Genomic DNA, 22313 nt, shown 5'->3' with positions numbered 1-22313 from the left:
AGTGGTCTACCTAGTGGAGGGCCAGGGTGGATCTGAAAGGAATAGTGTATAGCATCTTTGTGTTTCTGTTGTATATGGGTGATTTGGAGATTTATCTTTTTTTCCCCTTTGGTTTTTTCCAAATATTGTTTAATAAAGTTTCATTAGCTTAAAAAAAAAAAAAGCCAGCATTGCAGCTAATGACCAAACTAGCTAACTTTCATGCATTCTCTACTTTCTTTTTTTTTTTTGGTTTCATTCTGTACTTTCTTAATGCCAACTGGTTAGTAAAGTGTCAAGGATAAAACTTAAATGTTTATTTAGGTGCGGTTGAGTCGGAAGTAGAGCTTATTTTCCTAGGCTCAGTGCCAACAACTTCAGTAGCAGCCTCTAAATTTAATCACCTTAGTGAGGGAGCAGATGAGAAAGAAAATGTGATTGAGGCAGCACTTCAGGGTCAGCAAACTTTTTCCATAAAGGATCAGATAGTAAATACTTTAGGCTTTGCCATCCATAGTGTCTCCATGGTAACTACTCAGCTGGACCACTGCAGCAGGAAAGCAGCTGCTAAATGCTGTGTCTCAACCAAACCCTATTTACAGAGGCAGACAGATACTGCCTTTGCTAAAGGCAAACGGGATTCATTTCTTTTGATATCATTCAGGACATTCCAACAGAGCCTGACAGTCTGCTGATTGTTATCAATATCCTTCCCTTCTTCCTCAGTAACAGAGTCACCATGCGCTAACTAAGCACTGGTCACTTGAAACAAAAACTACCTTGCCTAGCCCCTCACAGCTAGATATAGCTATGTGACTTAAGTTCCACTCAATGAGACACAAGGAACATTAGAATATGCAACTTTGTGGGAAATGTCTTTAAAGGGGGTGCTTGTAGAAATGATGCCCTTCTACTCTTTCCTATTTTCTCGAGGTTGGATTATAAAGGAGACAGTTAAAGTTTGGATCTTCAGGCAAAGGCCACTTGATGCCGAAGATGGAGAAACAAGAAAGAATGAGTCTAGGTTATCAGCCACCTCAGCTGTCTGCCTGTGAGAAAGAATTAACTTTTCCTCTTGTTTAAACCACTATTAGTTGCATTTTCTGTTACCCAAACTAATATATATATATATATATATATATATATATATATATATAAAAGAAAAGCTGAAAACAGCTTCTTTGCTAACCGTTTCTAGTTTAGTACTAATCATCAATCTAGTCATGAACACAAACCTTTTCTTTGTAATATGCTTAAACCATAATCTAATTCAAAATAAAAACATCATAAAATCATGTCAACAGAGTCAGAAAAATCAACCTATAACCAACATTAGAAATCATAAGGGTCAAGCCAAGCATAACGACATTAACTAGGTCAAAGGAAAAGGATGATCAGTCACCTCACCTGATGGTAAACTCTAGCAGCTCCTGGGTTCCCTGAGGGTCAAGGTGCTGAAGACTGTATACCCTTTCAAGGCTCTGCTGCAGGAACTGATGGGAAGGATCCTCATGAGGTGTGATATTGGGAGAAAGACCTGATGATACTAGCTTTCTACCTGGTAACTAAGCAAACACAGTGGGGTTACAGCACCATCAAACTCTGTGGCTCGACTTTTGGTAAAACAAAGAAACCAGGGGAAAAAATGTGAGTCAAACAAAGAAAAGGAAAAAAGAGCTAGGTAACTCTGTAAATAATCTTTTTCTCCTTCCTCAGCTTAAGTGGGAGAAAGGGAAAGAGAGAAAAAATGAACATGCAGCCATGCCACAAGCTGCAAGCTGCAAGCTATAAGCTGCAAGGAGAAAAAGAAAAGAGAATGGTATAATGTTATTTTCTATCGTTAACTGAAATAAATGGGCTAACCACAGAAAGGAGACTAAAAATTAATGCCACATTTATTTTTAACCTTTATTGATTATTCACTTCATAAAAGACTGATGATTTATTCCCAAGTAAATTTTTGTATTAAAAAAATTTTATAGCATGCTATCAAAATGTTTTATATTATGATAATTAAGAATTATAATTCTTGTTCTTACTGCTAAAAGTGGTTACCTTTCAAGAAAGGGATGAGAAGTTTATAGTTTTTAGTTTAAATTTTCTAACTATGTACATATATTATTCTAAATTAAGTCATTTAGAGTTATTTAAGTAGGGATGAGTAAATTCAAATAAAGAGCTTAACAAAGTGCCCGCACAAAGCATTCAGTGTTTGCTATTATCATCAGTATGGTGATCAGTATATTATCAGTATGATTCATCAAAAATGTTTTCTTTCTATATCTCTTAAGTTTTTAAAATAACATTTTATTATTAAAAAATAAACTTATTGAGAATCATATCTATATATAATTATTAAAATGTAACAGGATCTAATCCTTGATTTAAAATACGCTGTTTCAGAAACTTCCTGGCAGTTCAGTGGTTAAGATTCCATGCTTCCCAAGCAGGGGGTGTGGGTTCCATCTCTGGTCAGGGGTCTAAGATCCACATACTGTATGACGTGGCCAAAAAATTTTAAAATAAATAAATAAAATAAGAAATATTCCAGGCTTCTTCTTGCCTAATATAACATAGTCAATAACCCAGGTACATTCAAAAAATGAATGTTCTTAAAAGGTAAAGGATTCAGAAGCAGGAGTACAAAATAAGAGTTACAGAGAATTAATGAATGTATTTTCAGAAAATATACAGTCTGCTTTCTGCTATTTACCACAAAGGACTAAAAATCAAACAAGCAAAAACACGGACAAAAGATGTTTTCAACATACTCTCAAGGCAGGAACAAGATGAGAAAGACTGTCTCGAAGGTAGGCATAGTGCCTGAAGGTGTGATCTGAGAACAATGCAGGCATCGTTGGACACGTTTTAGCAGCATTGAAAATAAGAACCAAAACTGCAATGTCTGAAAAACAGGTGCATTAAGGAAACTTGGAGGTATTAAAGGTTGAGCCTGGCCAGAATTTTGTGCCTGTACTTCTAAGCCCTCAGATTCCTGCTAAATGACTACAATTTTTCTAACAAACAAATGCAGATTCGAAGAGCTATATAAACCTCACACCAAATTTCCCCAATTACCCCTCCAATTACCAAAGAAAGGTTGTTCTATTTATTTATTTTTAGTTCTACCAGTTTATTGCTACCAACCCATCTCCCTGCACCCTCATGCACACATGCTCAGTCGTGTAACCCCATGGACTGCAGCCCGCCAGCCTCCCCTGTCCATGGACTTTTCCAGGCAAGAATACTGGAGTGGGTTGCCATTTCCTTCTCCAAGAAAGGTTGTTTTAAATTATGTCTGTTGATGAGAATACTAACAAATAGAAACTTTGGTACAATGCCTACTAAAGTATATACTGGCACAACCTCTTTGAATAATAACTTGATACAAGATTATAGGCTTCCTTGGTGGCTCAGTCGGTAAAAAATCTGCCTGCAGTGCAGGAGACCCACCTGAGTACAAGAGTTCGAGCCCTGGGTCAGGAAGATCCCCTGTAGAAAGAAATGGCAACTCATTCCAGTATTCTTGCCTGGGAAATCCCATGGACAGAGGAGCCTGGTGGGCTACAGTCCATGGTGGACACAAATTAGCAACTAAACCACCACCCTAAGAATCTTATGAATGCTGAGTAATTCCTCATCTCAAAATCAAATAGATAATCATTTAAATAATAGCAAATAATCAGAAACAACCTAAATGTCCCAAACCAGAAGAACAATTATACAACTTCTGTTTAATCTACTTGATGAAGTATTACACAATCATTAAAAATTATATTTATTAGTTTAATATTGTATCAGAAGCATTTTATTATAACTGAAAAAATTAGGCTCCAAAATGTATAGGGGATATGATAGCAGCTATCTATCATCAAATGTTGTTTGATGAAATAAAATGTTAAAAAAAAAATAACAGCAAAACCCAAGCTCTTAAAAAGGGAGAAGGGGAGGTGGGGAAGCAGGAAGGCACCTCTTGGGCTCTAGGGGTCTAAGCTCAACCTGGTCACCACCTGGTTGCAGAGGGGCTGCCTCCCCACCTCTCTCTGGTCTGTCCCGGCCTCCTCTAGGACCTCCACTCCCACTACCCAGGAAGGCCACGTGGGGAGTAACCACTGCTTTCACTTTCCCATACCCACTTCTCCATCCGTATGCAGCGCTAGGCCCCCACCCCAGCCATGGCCACGCTCAGGGTCCTGGGGGTCCTGCCTGAAGCCCAAGCCAAGGTGCATGTGTTCCATGAAGACCTGTGTAGTAAGACAGAGAACCTGCTCTGGAGCTATTTCCCCAAGAAGATTTCTGAGTTGGATTTTTTTTTTTGTGGGGGATGCATTTTTAAAGGAGCTAGCTCTCAATGAAGCCAATCTGAAGGCCCTGGTAGGCATTCCAGTCTTGATCCAATCAAAGAGAAAGAAAAGGAGGAGGGGAAAAAATCAGCAAGAGAAGGAAGACAAGGATGAAAAGAAGACAGGGGAAGATGAAGACAAAGGTCCTCCATGATGTAGCCCAGTGAGCTGCAATGAGAAGACTGGGGTCCTCCTGCAGCATGTGCAGCCTGAGATCAAGGATGTCATTGAGAAGCTCAACCTGGTCACCACCTGGTTGCAGCTGCAGATACTTCAGATTCAGGATGGGACAATTTTGGAGTGGCTGTCCAGAAGGTATTTGAACTGATAACAGCCCTTCACACCAAACTGGAAGGCTTTCACACACAAATCTCCCAAGTACTTCTCTGAGTACGGTGATACCATGACCAAAGCAGCTAAGCAGCCCCACGTGGGTCTTATCGACAACTGGTGCAGGAGCTGGAAGAGGCAGAGTATCATCAGACAGGATATCTGGCTGATGGTCATGGAGATCCGCAATGCTTATACTGTATTATACATCATCATCCTGAAGAATTTCGAAAGCCCAAAAGCCCAAAATCCCAGGGAAGAAATGAAGGGAATGATCTATTGAGAGCTTCCCCTCATTCTGTGATGGGTCCAGCAGAGACCTCCTGACTTTTACAGCGGACTCCATACTTTCCCCATCTTCTGCATGTTGAGGTTGCTTCCTCACCTTGCTTCCCAGGCACAATAAATATAGTCATACCATTGCCAAAAAAATAAATAAATAAAAAGGGAGAAGGAAACACACCAAAATATTAACAATTACTTTAGCTAGTAAGACTCTGGCTATTAGACATGAAATTTTTTTTTCCACTTTAAAATTTTTTCTATGTGTATTAATTTTGCAACAGAGAGAAAATCAGAAATTAAAAATACAAGATAGGACTTCCCCGGTGGTCCAGTGGGTTAAGACTCTGAGCTCCCAATGCAGGGGGCATGGGTTTAATCCCTAGTTCAGGAACTAAGATCCCACATGCCTCTTAGAATGGCCAAAAATTGAAAAAAAAAAAAAAAAGAAGGAGAAGAAGAAATGTGGAGCTACTATATCAGGAGCAGACTGCTTACCTCCTGACTTCTTTTACATTGAGAGAAAAAAAAATAAACAAACCTGTAATTAATATTTAAGCTACATTTGAGGCAATCTATTATTCGAAGACAAACATACTAACATTATACTTTCAAAAATGTTTAGCTTTTTGTTTTTTTTAATGTGAAGGGGGCTTCAGATTTCCAGGCATTTTAATATGTCCTGCATAATTTGTAGTAACACCTAGCCCACAAGTCTATCTCAGATGAGCTGAATTTCAAATAGCCATAGTACTGCACCTGTAGAGGTCAGGTCAGGGATATACCTTTCTTAGAGGTAAACACAGAGTCAGGCATTTGTTAGCACATCAATTACACAGATCTTTTAAAAAATTGTCCAAATGCCCTATGAAAACTTCAGGATGGGGAACACATGTATACCTGTGGTGGATTCATTTTGATATTTGGCAAAACTAATACAATTATGTAAAGTTTAAAAATTAAATAAAAAAAAAAAAAAGAAATAAAAAAATAAATAAATAAAAAGTGTTTGAAACTAACACAACAAAAAAAAGAATTAAGAGAAAACAATGGTCATCCCCAACAGCCAGTTATTTGGCTGATTCACGTCTCTCAATAAATACCTCCTTAAACCCCACCAAAGGTGTGCTATAAAGCGAAAAGAAGCGTGGAAGAATACGGATGCATTGATGTAAATATATTCCCATTAGTAGAAAACAATCAGACTACATGCCATGCTGCCCAAAGCTATCACAACACCCTTAAGCTTGTATTAGAGCCACAGAATTCATGTACCCTAGTTCAGCCCATCCTCTCCTTCAGGCTGCAGATCAAAAGAAACATGGAATAAGAAAGGGAAAAGTCCACAGCCTTTAAAACCAAATATGCCTGGCTCTGCATGCCAGATTTGCTGCATAAGCGTTATTTAACCTCTAGGGATCTCAGTTTCCTCATCTGTAAGCAGGGAATAATACCTCCTTCCAGGGTTGTTTGGAAGATCAGTGATAAAATATATGAAGTATTTAAACAGTATGTGGAATATACTAGGTATTCAATAAATGGCTAAAAAATTAGTAGTAGTATTCAATGGCAAAGGTGAATTACTGTGAATACAGAAACAAAAGCTGAGGAAAATAATTATCACTAGGTTTCCTCAACATACACTTTTAACTAAAAGAAACGAGAAAGAGAAAACAAAATCCAAAACCCTCAGACCACCAAAGCTACACTGCAGAAAAAGAGGTCAAAATTTCCTGCTAAGTCAGCAGAGGATACAAGCTGGATCATCCATGTCTGGTTCAGCTGTGTCAAAAAACGGGTGGGTGCTCAGCAGCTCAGGCACCAAGGGAAGCACCAGGGTTGGGTGCCGACTTCCCAGAAACTTCAAGCATCTGAAACAAACAGAATGAGAGCCCTCTTTAGTAAGTTAATAAATGCTTTAAAAAGCACCAGGAATTGGAATTAGAAAACATGAGTCAGAATTACAAATTCTCAACCATCTACTTTTGTGACTTCTGTGACTTCTGGTAAGTCATTCAATTATCCTGGAACTCAGTTAATTCATCTAAGAACTTGGTTATTATGGAGGTAAAAGAGCTGATATAGCAGATACTTCTCAAAGTTATTTAACTAATAACCATTTCCCCCAACTTCACTGCCAAGAGACCCTGATTTTACTCAGGCATCAGGTAAGTAGTAAAATATTCAATGAAGGTAGGCTCAGCCCTAGGGCTCAACCATAACTGGTCTTAACTCATCAGGGAAAAATGACTGAGGATGGTGATTATAGCTAAGAAATAAAAAGATGCTTGCTCCTTGGAAGTAAAGGCATGACAAATCTAGACATCACTTTGCTGACAATGGCCCATATAGTCAAAGCTGTGGTTTTTTTGGCTGTCGTGTACAGATGTGAGAGTTGGACCATAAAGAAGACTGAGAGCCAAAGAACTGATGCATTTGAATTGTGGTGCTGGAGAAGACTTTTGAGAGTTCCCTGGACTTCAAGGAGATCAAACTAGTCAATCCTAAAGGAAATAACCCTGAATATTCACTGGAAGGACTGATGTTGAAGCTCCAATACTTTGGCCACCTGATGGGAAGAGATGACTCCCTGGAAAAGACCCTGATGTTGGGAAAGACTGGAGGTAAAAGGAGAAGGGGGAGGCAGAGGATGAGATGGTTAGATAGTACCACCGACTCAAATGGACAAGAATTTGAGTAAACTCTGGGAGACAGTGAAGGACAGAGAAGCCTGGTATGCTGCCGTTCATGGGGTCGCAGAGTCGGACCCTACTTAGTGTCTGAACAACCACAACATCATGGCAATCCCAATCCCATTTTACAGTGACTAGTTTGCAAGTAGTCAAGTAACCTAGTTCTGGTCAATGGAACAGGAGATCAAGTCTGCTGGGGAATTTCTCAGGAATGTTTTCCTAACCAAATGGAAAAAAAAAAAATTGCATGCAAATGAACATATCTATGAAACAGAAACAGATTACAGATATAGAGAACAGATTTGTAGTTGTCAAACAGGGAAATGGGTGGGGGAGGAAAGGATTGGAAGTTTGAGATTCAGTTCAGTTCAGTCGCTCAGTTGTGTCCAACTCTTTGCAACCACATGAATCACAGTACACCAGGCCTCTCTGTCCATCATCAACTCCTGGTGTTCACTCAAATTCACATCCATGGAGTCAGTGATGCCATCCAGCCATCTCATCCTCTGTCATCCCCTTCTCCTCCTGCCCCCAATCCCTCCCAGCATCAGTCTTTTCCAATGAGTCAACTCTCCGCATGAGGTGGCCAAAGTACTAGAATTTCAGCTTTAGCATCATTCCTTCCAAAGAACACCCAGGGCTGATCTCCTTCAGAATGGACTGGTTGGATCTCCTTGCAGTCCAAGGGACTCTCAAGAGTCTTCTCCAACACCACAGTTCAAAAGCATCAATTCTTCAGCACTCAGCTTTCTTCACAGTCCAACTCTCATATCCATACATGACCACAGGAAAAACCATAGCCTTGACTAGACAGACCTTTGTTGGCAAAGTAATGTCTCTGCTTTTGAATATGCTATCTAGGTCGGTCATAACTTTCCTTCCAAGGAGTAAGCGTCTTTTAATTTCATGGCTGCAATCACCATCTGCAGTGATTTTGGAGCCCCCCAGAATAAAGTCTGACACTGTTTCCACTGTTTCCCCATCTATTTCCCATGAAGTGATGGGACCAGATGCCATGATCTTAGTTTTCTGAATGTTGAGCTTTAAGCCAACTTTTTCACTCTCCTCTTTCACTTTCATTAGCAAACAGAAACTATTATATATAGGATGGATAAACAAAGTTCTAACTGTATAGCACAGGCAACTATATTCAATATCCTGTGGTAAACCATAATGGAAAAGAATATGAAAAATTACACACAAATATACTTTGCTATCTACTAGAAAGTAACACAACATTGTAAAGCAACTATACTTCAATAAATTTTTTTAAGAAGAGAGAGAGAAAAAAATGCATAGAGGGAATGTCCTTTTCTTTCTGTCTTAAGATCCTGTCTTATGAGACAGCCATGTTGCAACTATGAGAAGAAAGTCAAGAGAATTGCAAAAAAAATCAACCAGAGTATTTCTCATGTTAAGCTGTTGAATGACCAATCCTGAAGTCAACTCTCTGACTTTTTTGTTAAACAAAAACACTAGACAGTGAGTAAGCCTCTTTTAATCAGATTTTCTGTTACTTATAGACAAAAGCATTCTAACTGATTTCCTAGGTAAAATTCTAAAATCGGAAGAGACCTGATCTGAAACAGGAAACTTAATAACTATGTGGCCTTGAACAGATATATTTCTTACCTACAAATGGGATAAAAGGATTAAACAAAATAATGAATGAAAAGTACTTAGCAAGGTGTCTGCCATTATATAAGAAGAACTCAATTAACTATTAGTTTAGCTATTATTAACTGGCTATTAGTTAACTACTATGACTACATGAATGCCCTTTATAAGGCATAAAAAACTATATATGTGCTGGTATTTAGGCAGTTTTCTTATTTTTAATAAATTTCTAGTGTAGAAGGTGTGCTGAATTAAAAAGAAACATAGAACTTAATTTAATGCTCTCATTGAGTTTGTAATCTAACTGAGGCAAAGATGACTAACATTACAAGGTAATGAACTATTAAATGATAGTTGATACCATTTGCTTTCTACTTGTCAAAGGTAGAAGAGATCACCATGACCAAAGTTTCACAAAGGAGATGAGACTTCACCAAGGACTGGAAAGTAAGATCAGCAAAAGAGAGAAAACAAACCCCATGGACAAACTGAGAGGAGTATGGGGTAGGAAAGGCATCACATTCAAAACACTTGATACTGTTAGGAAAGTACACTTTTCCCCAGTCTTGATTTCCTTCTGTGTGGAAAGAACTTAATTCACTAGTTTTCTGACCTCTCTCAGCCCTTTCACTCACTACAATGCCTCAGGGGACACTGTAGCCCCACATCCCAAATGACTGAGTGTTCCCTGAAGGCAATCAAGAAACACACAATGAATTGAGCTGAAAAAACATAAAGAAATGGCAAAACAGAAAACCAGATAATAGAAATGTTACCTAGAGCAAGATTTCCTGGTATTTTTAACCTTTAGTATATCTTGATTTGACCTGATTTGTCCCACAGTTTTTCTAGTTTTGGTAATAATTTTTTTAAATAAATCATATATTTCGAGTGGTCTCATCACATAAGTTTGTTGAAATATGTAGAGTACAACAAAGCACAGTTTATAGTAAATGTATGCAAGTAGCTCTTCAAACGAACAGTGTTAAGCCTGACTCTAAACTAGAGGTAATCAGGGGAATCATGATTTTCCACCTGAAGATCAAGTACTTACCCTCCCTCTAATCTTTACAGTGATGGAAATACACAAAGGAGTGACTAACATCATATACGAGGAAAAGGGAATCTACAGACTCATCTCTGTACCTCCAAAAGTTACCATAGGGCTTGGCACATAGTAAGCACATGGCAGGCACATTTTATTTGCTAGGTGGACAGATGGACAAATGAATAACCTAAGACATGATATTCAGTTTAGGAACCAGATTCTTGCAGGTATGGCTAAGTTGAATCAGGTTTCTACAGTGAAGACAAAACTGAAGGCCATATCTCAATCCATGATAATCCACTGAATAATGTCAACACTGTACATTTAACACATTATCAGACCCAGCAAGCAAATGAGAAAAAAAAATCCTTACTTCCATATGGAGTCCCTATCAGTAGGGTACTTGGTTAAATTTTTTAGCAGCTCCACCAGTGCAAGATGAATCCCTTCTTTGGTTGAAACATTAGTACAGCATAGGAGTTCATGAAGAGCCTCTCTAATATCTCTGGATGAATCCTTAAAAAAAAAAAGTAATAATAAAAGCAATCACTATGGATTAGCTATTTATGGAGGACTGTACAAGTTAAAGTGGGAGGATTAGGCAAAGAGCCCTCTCAAAGGGGAGGGGCTAGTAGTTGAAAAGACTTCACAGAGGAGGTAAACTTTGAAATATTTGAAGAATTCATTCCTTTGTTCATTCATTCATTTGTACACTCTATATTTACAGAATACTTATTAAGCAATCAACATTTATCAGTACCTACTATATACCAAGTGTTAGGGATACAGCCATAAATAAAATCAAATCCCTGCTCTCAAGAGCTTCCTTCCAGTGAAAAGACAAAAATAAACAGCTAAAGGACTGCCCTAGTGATCCAGTGTTTAAGGGACACGGGTTCCATCTCTAGTCTGGGAAGATTCCACATACCTCAGGGTAACTAAGCCCGTGCATTACAACTCCTGAAGCCTGCATGTCCTGGAGTCGGTGCTCTGCAATAAGAGAAGCCACGGCAACGGGTAGCCCAAGCACCACAGCTAGAGAGCAGCCCCTGCTCACTGCAACTAGAGAAAGCCCATGCACAGCAACAAAGACCAAGCACACCCTAAATAAATAAGATATGAGAAACTATAAAGAAGGTTAAGAGTGCTAGGACTGGAGGGTTATTTTACATGGCACAATCAAAGGGAACAGCAAACATAAAGCCTATGTTTGAAAGGCAAAAGCATGTTGAAAAAATAGCAACGTGGCTAGGGCAGATAAACAAAAAAAGAGGTACACCAGGTGATGTCAGAAAGTGGCCTCTTCCCTCCCCAATACCTTCTGCTCAGCCTCACTAAAATGATTAGAAGAGTTCACCAACAACTTCTTAATGCTAACGTAAATGGACACGTATCAGTTTTACTCTTATTGATATCTCCAAAGCAGTTTTGCCAGTTCTTTAAAACTTTTTAACATAGACAATTTGAAGCATGTATAAATAAGTAGAGACAAGAAACCCCCCAGTCTCAACAATTAACTCACAGCCAATCATGCTTCATCTATACCTTAACCCTCCCCTCCCAAATTATTTTGAATCCAGTCAGAGAAATCATAGCATTCTGTTGGTAAATATTTCCATAATACTTATTTTTAAAAATGAATCTTTATTTTAAAAAAAAAATCCATAAAACCAATACAATGCCTAAAATTTTAATAATTCCTTAATATCAAATATCCACCCCATAATCAAATTTCCCCTACTCAAAAAGGTTTTTACTTGTTCTAATCAGGCTCCAAGAATGTCCACCCATTGCAGTTGGGTAATATGCCCCTTAAGTATCTTTTAATACGTAAAATCTCTTTACATCTCACTTTTTTTACCCCTTGCAATTTCTTCCCTGTATATTTCAAGATGGTAGTTTGATTTACAGGCTTGATCAGAATCAGGTTCAATTTTTTAATAAGACCACTTCACAGGTGGCACCATGTACTTCTCGAAGCAACTATATATTTCTCCTTTGTGATATTACTAACCACTGATGATCACTGCCTAGATCTAGTAATTCATTAAAGTTGTAAAACAATGATATGTAAATTCTATCATTCTTGATTTATTAACTGGAATACTTGTACAAGAGAAACTTCCCTTTATCACCTAGCTGGTTGTCTTGAAGTTCCATTTGTATAGGAAAAGGAAGGATAAATGCTTGATTCCTTAATTTACCAGTTTTCAAAATAATGAGTTGATTACTAAGCATCTTCCAATGTGACTAATGAAGTGTTTTACTTAATTATTACAAAATCATGGGTTTCATTATATTTGCCCTTGTAATCTTAATGAGATGTTTCACCTTTGGCCAGTGAGAGACTATTTAAGTCATCTCCTGGGTCTTTTGATAAAAGCCTAGAGGTGTTTGAAAGCTAATATCTGCTTTCTGTATGACAAGGCGGTACAAGGTTATCTTGTTATGTTTCCTGCACCACACCTGGAATCAGCCATTTCTCTTCTGCATTTTGGTTACTTGTAGCAGGAAATAGGATCTCCAAAGCGCTTTTTTTTAAGTCAGGTTTATTGACATGTGTTATATTCTATAAAATTCATCCTGTTTAGTGCACACTTCCATAGTTTAACAAATCCATATAGTTATGCAACCACCATCACAATCACGATATACAACACCTGCATCACTCACTTTCCTTGTGTCCCTTTGGAGTCTACCCCTCACCCCAGTTTCTAGCGATCAACGATGCATTTTCTGTTACACTTTTGTTTTTCCCAAATGTCATATAAATGAAATCATAGAGCATGCTGCTTCTCCTGCCTGGGTACTTTCATTTAGCATAATGTATCCATGTTGTTACATATATCAGCAACTACTCCTTTTTAATTTTATTTATTCATTTTAACCAGAATGACTGGATGGGTCCTAACTGATTTTTTTTTTTTAATTTTATGTATTTATTTGGCTCTTCCCAATTCCTTGAATATATCATATCCACTTTTACCTCTGGATCCTTAAGGTACCTCTGCCTGGTACCCTTCCACCCCACTACCATCAGCGCCACTCCTTCCCAAGAAAATTCTTTATATACGTGAATCTAATATAATTTCTCCTTCTAATTTTTCTAATATAGCAAGTCAACTATACTTTCATTAAAAAAAAAAGAAAGAAAATGCCCCATTAAGTCCTACTCCTTTAAGTATCCACTACAGCATTCCTTCTTTCTTCCCTATCTCCCCAACCTTACCTCGGCTAACTCAGATTAGATACTCTGTATTCCCAGGGCATCCCATCCTTTCCTGATCATAGCAATACTAAGCTTTATTCAAATAATCCTGTTTAACAGTCAGTCTCCTCCATCATGAAGGAGCTGTGTGATCAGAAAGCAGAATTGTGCTACCTCTTCACTATTTTATCACCAATGTCTGGCAAAAAAAAGAAAAGAAAAGCAGCACTCAGTAGGTAGTGATGAAGAAATGCATAACAAACTGTGATCACTCACCTCTAACACAGCCAGGACAGTGTCAAGCTGATCCTCTCGAAGGGTGATATTGTTAGAGATTTTTCTCATGGTATGTATGGACTGTAGACGTACTTCCTCAATTTCATCATTAAACATGTCAACCAGGAAATCAAGGCACTTCTCAGCAAAAGAGGGGGAAGACTGGGCCAGCATGCAGAGCGCCTCCACAGCAGCAATGCGGACTTCTAGAGAGAAGGGAACAAACAAAACTGCACATCAAGTTAAGAACCATGGATAAAATGCAAGGACTCCTCATTCAGGCTTGTGTTTCCCCCTTTACTCCTCTCACTCTGCAAACTTTCTCTGGGAGATCTCCTCCAAGCCTGTAGATTCTGCTACTGCCTTCACATGGACCTACAAACAAGGATGCTGGTAACACAAGAACTGAGGTTCAGATCTTAAATCCACAGACATGTGATCAAGTCACATGTCTATCTCCATTAACTTAAATTTCTTGAAAACTCAGTTGTCTTATTATCTCAGTATTCCAACCACAGTACTTTTCTAAAAAGCACTTTTCAAACAGCATTATTAAGATTAAAATAGGGTCAAGTATCATTATTCTCAATCTAGAGATAAGACTCAGCAAAGTGGATAAACTTGCCTCAAAGTGAGAGCAGAGATAAGACTAGTACTCTGGTCTGCTAATTATAGACTAGTCTCATGTAGTGGTTAAGGGTACTGGCTCTGGAATGACAGAGGTCTCACAGTGAATTGCAAAAAGTAATCCATCCACTAACTTGGACGGTGATCTTGAATAAGTAACTTCACTTGACAGCACTTCAAGAGAATACTCATTTCTTACAGAGCAGTTAGGAGGAGTAAAGGACATAGTGTGGGGAAAGCACATAGCACACTGTCTGGAATGTGTTAAAGGCTCAATAAATATTAACTATGATATAGGTACAGACCTTGTAAGCACCTTGAAAACCGAGGCATCTCCCCTATCTCTTTATGTGCTCAGAACATGTAACAGTGAGGCCACTGAGTCCAGGAAGCCCTGTATTCATTCACTGACAATGCATCCTGAACATGCACTATATGCCAGGCCCTGTGCTGAGTGTTGGAATATACAGATGAGAGATGAGTAAGTTACAGTCCATGCTCACAAGACTTCCACAGATGCCTGTTTCGTTCCAATGGTTCCCACTGAGTTCTACAATAAAATGTACAGTTTCAAAAAAGCCTTCAACTGTGGTTAAACTCTCAAATATAGTCCAGTTTTTTTGTATAAGAAAGGTTTTACAGACACTTAAAAACAGAATTACTACATTAAAGAGAGATGATGACTCAGATTTTTCTTGGTACTTATTAATTCCTCCTTTTCATCAGAAGGGAAGGATTTGCTCCGCATCACAATAATATAATTTAAACATGAAATTGCTAATAATTATAAAACAAGACAGAGACGGACCCAAATATTTTAAATGCTGACCCTGCTTCCAAGGGCTTTATCGGTTATGTAGCACTGACTCATATGTAAGTCCTGCAAGTGTATCAAGGGAATCACAGAGAAACTTCTGATCAACATGAGGTAATCAGTATGACCTGACCTGATACAATTCCAAGCAGAAGCAAAGACACTTGGCTTTCTACTTTGCCATGCACAGCTCAGCTACAGGTAGCTAAAGTAACATTTCCTACTGGACTTTTTGGAATGTCGAAAATACGTAACAGTCTCCTTAAGGATCCAGGGCAGAGAAAAGGAACTAGCTTGCTCGAGAGAAAAAAAAAATTGATCCTCTGGTATCTTAACATGTGTAATGAGGTTCTAGTTTTGTTACTTACCAGCTTTGTGCTTCATACTAAAGATATACCATCTCCTAGCCACTATAGACTAGAATAGTCTACTGCATCACACAGTGATGAACGGTACAACGGAAAAGCACAGGTCCTATTAAGAAAATGCAGAAGAGGCACACAGCCTACTGAGCAGGATCACAGGCAGCATTCTGCAAAGTGACCCCTAAAATAACACCAGATGGAATGGCTGGGCCAGAAGAAAGAAAAAGGGCCTTTCTACACAGAGGAAGCACATGTAAAGGCCCAGGAAGGAGGGAGAACATGCAACAAGAGGACTGGAACTGTGTAATACTATGGATACATAGCGGCCACAGCCAACGAATTCACCTAGCAAATGTATCCCTAAGACCCTGACTGATCCAGAATTCTGTAAATATGATTAGAGAGCTGCCGTACCTGATGCTGGTTATGATCTACTCACTTTCCAAAGTTAAGTTCCTTTAATTAGACCTTAGTGACAAACTAAAAACTGTAGAAATAAACCACATAAACATTAACTGTGATTAAATTCATTTGTAGAAACTAAACAAAGCAAAACTGCTAGTAGAAACAAAATAGATTCTAGTTACCTGTCTTAGGATAAACTGGGTTTTAATAACTGGAATTCCTTACTATCTAACACTATTTAAATTTTTCATTCATATATCAAGTTCATGGGGAAAAAAAGCAGAGGCAGCTTTAATTTCCACGTATATAGAAAGCCTTATAGCAAACTGAATAGGGTAACCCAATTCTTCTATCTACTAACAGAAGAACTGTCTTTCCAAAGTAATTTTCTTGTCCTTCTAAGAAATTCTGTTCTAAGGTTATCATTTTTGTAGGCATTTTAAAGACCTTAGTTCTAATCCTCTGACACAATTTTACTGTAAAATTTGGACAATCAACATTATCTCCTTAGGTATGTTAGCCTAACTGAAAATAGGATGTTGGAGTCACTCAACTCAAAGCACTATCTGTGATATATGTGAGATGGACAGCATCACACTGTGGAAATGCTAAGAGCTTTGCAAGGGCTTCTATTACTGGTTAAAATGGAGTAACAAAGCCAGATTAATCCTTTCTGAAACAACAACTAAAAACAGAGACAAAATATATGAAACAAAAGTATTCAACACACCATATATCAGGCAGTAAAAGGGAGTGATCTCTGAGAGACAGGAAATAAATGAGGCGAGCTCTATGACTCTATCAGTTTACTGTCTGGAGAGTTTCCAGGTTGTAGGTCTCCCTGAGTTCAGAAGACAGAGCTGTGATTAGAGTTAGAGGGCAAAGTACAGAAAGGAAAGAAGTGCACAGACAGAGAAAGCTTGGGAGACCTGCAGAGGGTCCTCCTAAGTCTTCAGTCAATTTCTGATCTGTGAGGAAACTACCCAAGGCCTGAGAAAGAACCACTCGACGATTTGAGGAAACCGTCTCCTAAACTCACACATGGTCAACAAGTTTTTTCAGAAGGGTTGTTTTACTAGTGGAGAAAAATAACCCTGAGACTTAGTGCTACTCCAGTCCACCTAAAAAAGCTTAAAAATAAAACCTGAGCTAAATGCATTCTAGAACAAAGCTCAAGAATACTTACAGGAATATAACAATGCTTAGCACTCAATAAAGTAAAATTCATGGTGTCTGGCATCCAATCACAAATTACCAGGCATGGATAGAAGCAGGAAAATATAATCCATAATGAAGAGAAAACTCAACCAATCAAAACCAGCAATCACAAAAGTAATAGAGCTAGAAGACAATGACATTAGAACAGTTACTGTAAATACATTCTCTGTTGACAAAGCTACAAGAAAGATTAAACATATTAAGTAGTGACATAGAAGACACTAAAGAAAAGAAACTTAAATTCTAATCAAACTCCTAGGGATGACAATTAAAATGTCTGAGGTGAAAAATATACTAGATGGAATCAACATCAGATTAGACATCATGGAAGAAAAGATTAGATAAGACAAAACACACATTATTCAAAATGAAACAAAGAGAAAAAAGACTAAAAAGTGAAAAAAAAGAACAGACCACCTGTGAGTTGCAGGACAAACTCAGTAGCCTAATATATATGTAACTGGGAGATCCCAAAGGAGCATGGGTTCAGAAAAATATTTAAAGAAATAAAAAAATAAATAAATAAAAAAAAAAAAAAAAAAAAAAAAAAAAAAAAGAAAAATATTTAAAGAAATAACAACCAAAGATTTTTCAAATTTGATAAAAACTACAAACCCATAGTTTGTATGGGAAACGGTGAAAACAGTGTCAGACTTTATTTTTTGGGGACTCCAAAATCACTGCAGATGGTGACTGAAGCCATGAAATTAAAAGACACTTACTCCTTGGAAGGAAAGTTATGACTAACCTACATAGCATATTCAAAAGCAGAGACATTACTTTGCCAACAAAGGTCTGTCTAGTCAAGGCTATGGTTTTTCCTGTGGTCATGCATGGATGTGAGAGTTGGACTGTGAAGAAAGCTGAGTGCCGAAGAATTAATGCTTTTGAACTGTGGTGTTGGAGAAGACTCTTGAGAGTCCCTTGGACTGCAAGGGGATCCAACCAGTCCATTCTGAAGGAGATCAGCCCTGGGTGTTCTTTGGAAGGAATGATGCTAAAGCTGAAACTCTAGTACTTTGGCCACCTCATGAGAAGTGTTGACTCATTGGAAAAGACTGTTGATGCTGGGAAGGATTAGGGCAGGAAGAGAAGGGGACGACAGAGGATGAGATGGCTGGCTCGCATCACTGACTTGATGGACGTGAATCTGAGTGAACTCCGGGAGTTGGTGATGGACAGGGAGGCCTGGCGTGCTGCGATTCATAGGGTTGCAAAGAGTCGGACATGGCTGAGTGACTGAACTGAACTGAACTGAACAAACCCATAAATCCAAGAAGCTCAACAAACTCCAAGCATATGAAATATGAAGAAAATTTTACCAAGGCATATGATAATTAAATCATTTAAAACCAGTAATAAAGAGAAAGCCTTAAAAGCAGACAGTAAAAAAAGATACATTACATACAGAAAAACAGAAATTTTAAATTACAGCAGGGCTTCCCTGGTAGTCAAGTGGTTAAGAGTGCACCTTGTAATGCAGGGAACAGTGGTTCGATCCTTGGTCCAGGAAAAACCTACATGCTCTGGAACAACTAAGCCCTCAAGCTGCAATTAATGAGCCCATGTGCCTAGAGTCCATGCTTCAAAACAAGAGAAGCCACTGAAACAGGAGCCTGTGCACCACAACTAGAGAGTAGAGCCTGCTCACCACAGCTAGACAAAAGCCTGTGCACAGCACTGAAGCTCCAATAGTCAAAAATATAAATAAGTAAAAAAAAAAAAGAAAAAGACAGCAGACTTCTCAACAGAACTGAAAAACTGTGGAACAAGATCTTTAAAGGACAAAATAAATAAATAAATAAACCACTATTAATCTAGAATTGGATTCCCAGGGAAATATCTTTCAAAAATGAAATGGAATGAAACTAGAAAACTTTCTAACACCATACACAAAAATAAACTCAAAATGGATTAAAGATCTAAACATAAGACCAGAAACTATAAAACTCCTAGAGAACATAGGCAAAACACTCTCCAACATAAATCTCAGCAGGATCCTCTATGACCCACCTCCCAGAATGTTGGAAATAAAAGCAAAAATAAATAAATGGGACCTAATTAAAATTAAAAGCTTCTGCACAACAAAGGAAACTATAAGCAAGGAAAAAAGACAGCCTTCAGAATGGGAGAAAATAATAGTAAATGCAGCAACTGACAAACAACTAATCTCAAAAATATACAAGCAACTCCTGCAGCTCAATTCCAGAAAAATAAACGACCCAATCAAAAATGGGCCAAAAAACTAAATAGACATTTCTCCAAAGAAGACATACAGATGGCTAACAAACACATGAAAAGACGCTCAACATCACTCATGATCAGAGAAATGCAAATCAAAACCACAATGAGGTACCATTTCATGCCAGTCAGAATGGCTGTGATCCAAAAGTCTACAAGCAATAAATGCTGGAGAGGGTGTGGAGAAAAGGGAACCCTCTTACACCATTGGTGGGAATGCAAACTAGTACAGCTACTATGGAGAACAGTGTGGAAATTTCCTTAAAAAACTGGAAATAGAACTGCTTTATGACCCAGCAATCCCACTGCTGGGCATACACACTGAGGAAACCAGAAGGGAAAGAGACACGTGTACCCCAATGTTCATCGCAGCACTGTTTATAATAGCCAGGACATGCAAGCAACCCAGATGTCCATCAGCAGATGAATGGATAAGAAAGCTGTGCTACATATACACAATGGAGTATTACTCATCCATTAAAAAGAATACATTTGAATCAGTTCTAATGAGGTGGATGAAACTGGAGCCTATTATACAGAGTGAAGTAAGCCAGAAAGAAAAACACCAATACAGTATACTAACGCATATATATAGAATTTAGAAAGATGGTAACGATAACCCTGTATGCGAGAGAGCAAAAGAGACACTGATGTATAGAACAGTCTTTTGGACTCTGTGGGAAAGGGAGAGGGTGGGATGATTTGGGAGAATTGCACTGAGACATGTATAATATCATATATGAAACGAATCGCCAGTCCAGGTTTGATGCACAATACTGGATGCTTGGGGCTGGTGCACTGAGACGACCTAGAGGGATGGTACGGGGAGGGAGGTGGGAGAGGGGTTCAGGATGGGGAACACGTGTATACCCGTGGCGGATTCATGTTGATGTATGGCAAAACCAATATACTATTGTAAAATAATTAGCCTCCAATTAAAATAAATAAATTTATATTAAAAACAAAACAAAAATGAAATGGGACTTCCCATTTCATTTGTGGTACAGTGGATAAGAATCCTCCTGCCAATACAGGGGACACAGGTTCCATCCCTGGTCTGGGAAGATTCCACATGCCAAGGAACAACTAGGCCTGTGCATCACAATTACTAAGGCTGCTCTCCAGAGCCCTTGAGCCACAACTACTGAGCCCATGTGCTGCAAGTGCTGAAGCCTGTGTGCCTAGAGCCTGTATTCTGTGACAAGAGAAGCCACTGCAATGAGAAGCCAGGGCACTGCAACAAAGAGTAACCCCTGCTCACCGCAACTACAGAAAGCCCAAGTGCAGCAATGAAGAGCTAGCACAAGCAAAAATATGCAAATAAATAATAAAAGAATTATTTTTAAAAAATGAAGGTGAAATAAAGTCTTCACTGAGTGACTGTGAAGATCAAGTGAGACAATCTGTATCGCTCAATACAATGCCAGTGACATAGCAGTCACTCAGTAAGTGGGCACTGGTATTATTATGAAGTCATTCTTACCGTACATCTCATCTTCCAATCCATGAACAAAGGCTCCACAAGCTCCTGACTCAATCAAGTTCACAGCCCCCGTATCTATCTCTTCCTTGGGAGCATCATCTCCCCACTTCCTGCCGCTGGAAAACTCTCCCGAACTGTAAAGTTCCTTGGCACGTTCATGTGCAGTGCGTTTCCTCTGTAGAAGACAACAATTACCACTTGCTGGAGATTCATGGGAGAACAGTGAAGGTGCACACCAAGAACACGAGAAAGTGGGAAATAAAGACTGCTCTCGGGGGCTTCCCTGGTCACCTAGTGGTTAAGAATCTGCCTGTCAATGCAGAGGACATGAGTTCAATCCCTGGTCGGGGAAGATCCCACATGCCATGGAGCAACTAAGCCTGTGCACCTACTAAGCCCACACTGTAGAGCCCATAAGCCCCAGCTACTGCAGCCCACACACCTAGAGCACATGTGCCGCAACAAGAGAAGCCCCTGCTCTCCACAACCAGAGAAAGCCTGTGTAGCAATGAAGACCCAGCACAATGAAAAAATAAAAATTTTAAAGTAAATAAATAAATCTTAAAAAAAAAAACTGCTTTCTGAAAGTTAATTAAAAAAAAAACATTCAATAGTTACCAGAGCAGAGATATGCAAATTCAACTTGAAGCAAAGACAAAGACTCTCAGGTCTATCATAGCCGATAGTAATCTGATCAAAGATAGTAACTTTATTAAGGGGCTTCCCAAGTGGTTCACTTGGTAAAGAATCTGCCTGCGAATGCAGGAGCGTAGGAGACTTGGCTTCGATACTAGGGCTGGGAATATTCCTTGGAGGGGGAAATGGCTACCCACTCCTGTATTTTTGCTGGGATAATCCCATGGACAGAAGAAGCCTGGAAGTTTTACAGTCTATGGGGTCACAAAGAAGTCCAACATGGCTGAGTGACTGAAGAAACACACCCACAGCTTTATTAAAGAGAACATAAGACTATTCATCAGAGAGGTGGTTATGTTTGCCATGGCAACACAGGAAAGGGAGAACTAGAGAGGTTAAAATAATGGCAGTATCCCTCTAAGCATCATCCTGGGTAGACAATACACTAGCCCTAGAAAAGAATTTTTTTCAAACCATAGGACTATGCTTTATTTGAGCAACATTATGCTCACCAAGCAAGCCTCAAATTTACTTCCTACACAGGGTGCTTAAGGGGAGATATACTAGTTGGCTAAAGTAAATATTGAGTCTACTTGACAGTTACAGTTACCTTCATAAATGAATAAGCTGGCATTGTGCTTTATTTTTTTAATTTATTTGGGTTCACCAGGTCTTTTATATATATTTTTATTTATTTGCCTGCATTGGATCTTAGTCATGCCATGCTCGATTTTTGTTGCGGCATGTA

General features: G+C 38.7%; 1 protein-coding gene and 1 pseudogene across 2 annotated transcripts in view; one reads left to right on the top strand and one right to left on the bottom strand.

The window, feature by feature from the left end:
* INTS4 (integrator complex subunit 4) overlaps window positions 1-22313 on the bottom strand; it is a 108607-nt gene that overhangs the window by 32577 nt on the left and 53717 nt on the right. Inside the window, exons 10-15 of one of the 2 annotated variants that reach the window (XM_070365277.1) lie at window positions 20930-21104; window positions 13777-13982; window positions 10666-10808; window positions 6690-6805; window positions 2751-2884; window positions 1387-1472 (exon numbers count right to left, since the gene is read on the bottom strand). In XM_070365277.1, coding sequence (XP_070221378.1) covers window positions 1387-1472; window positions 2751-2884; window positions 6690-6805; window positions 10666-10808; window positions 13777-13982; window positions 20930-21104 — 860 coding nt within the window. Of the gene's footprint in view, window positions 1-1386; window positions 1545-2750; window positions 2885-6689; window positions 6806-10665; window positions 10809-13776; window positions 13983-20929; window positions 21105-22313 lie in introns of both variants that reach the window. The other variant, XM_005908066.3, reaches the window with a different exon arrangement.
* LOC138986260 (proteasome activator complex subunit 1 pseudogene) lies at window positions 3951-6668 on the top strand (annotated as a pseudogene).

The sequence above is a fragment of the Bos mutus genome, chromosome 29 (genome assembly GCF_027580195.1).
Source record: "Bos mutus isolate GX-2022 chromosome 29, NWIPB_WYAK_1.1, whole genome shotgun sequence".
Classification (NCBI taxonomy): Eukaryota; Metazoa; Chordata; class Mammalia; order Artiodactyla; family Bovidae; genus Bos; species Bos mutus.
The sequence above is the reverse complement of the archived record's forward strand: the minus strand, read 5'-3'. Positions and strand labels throughout refer to the sequence as shown.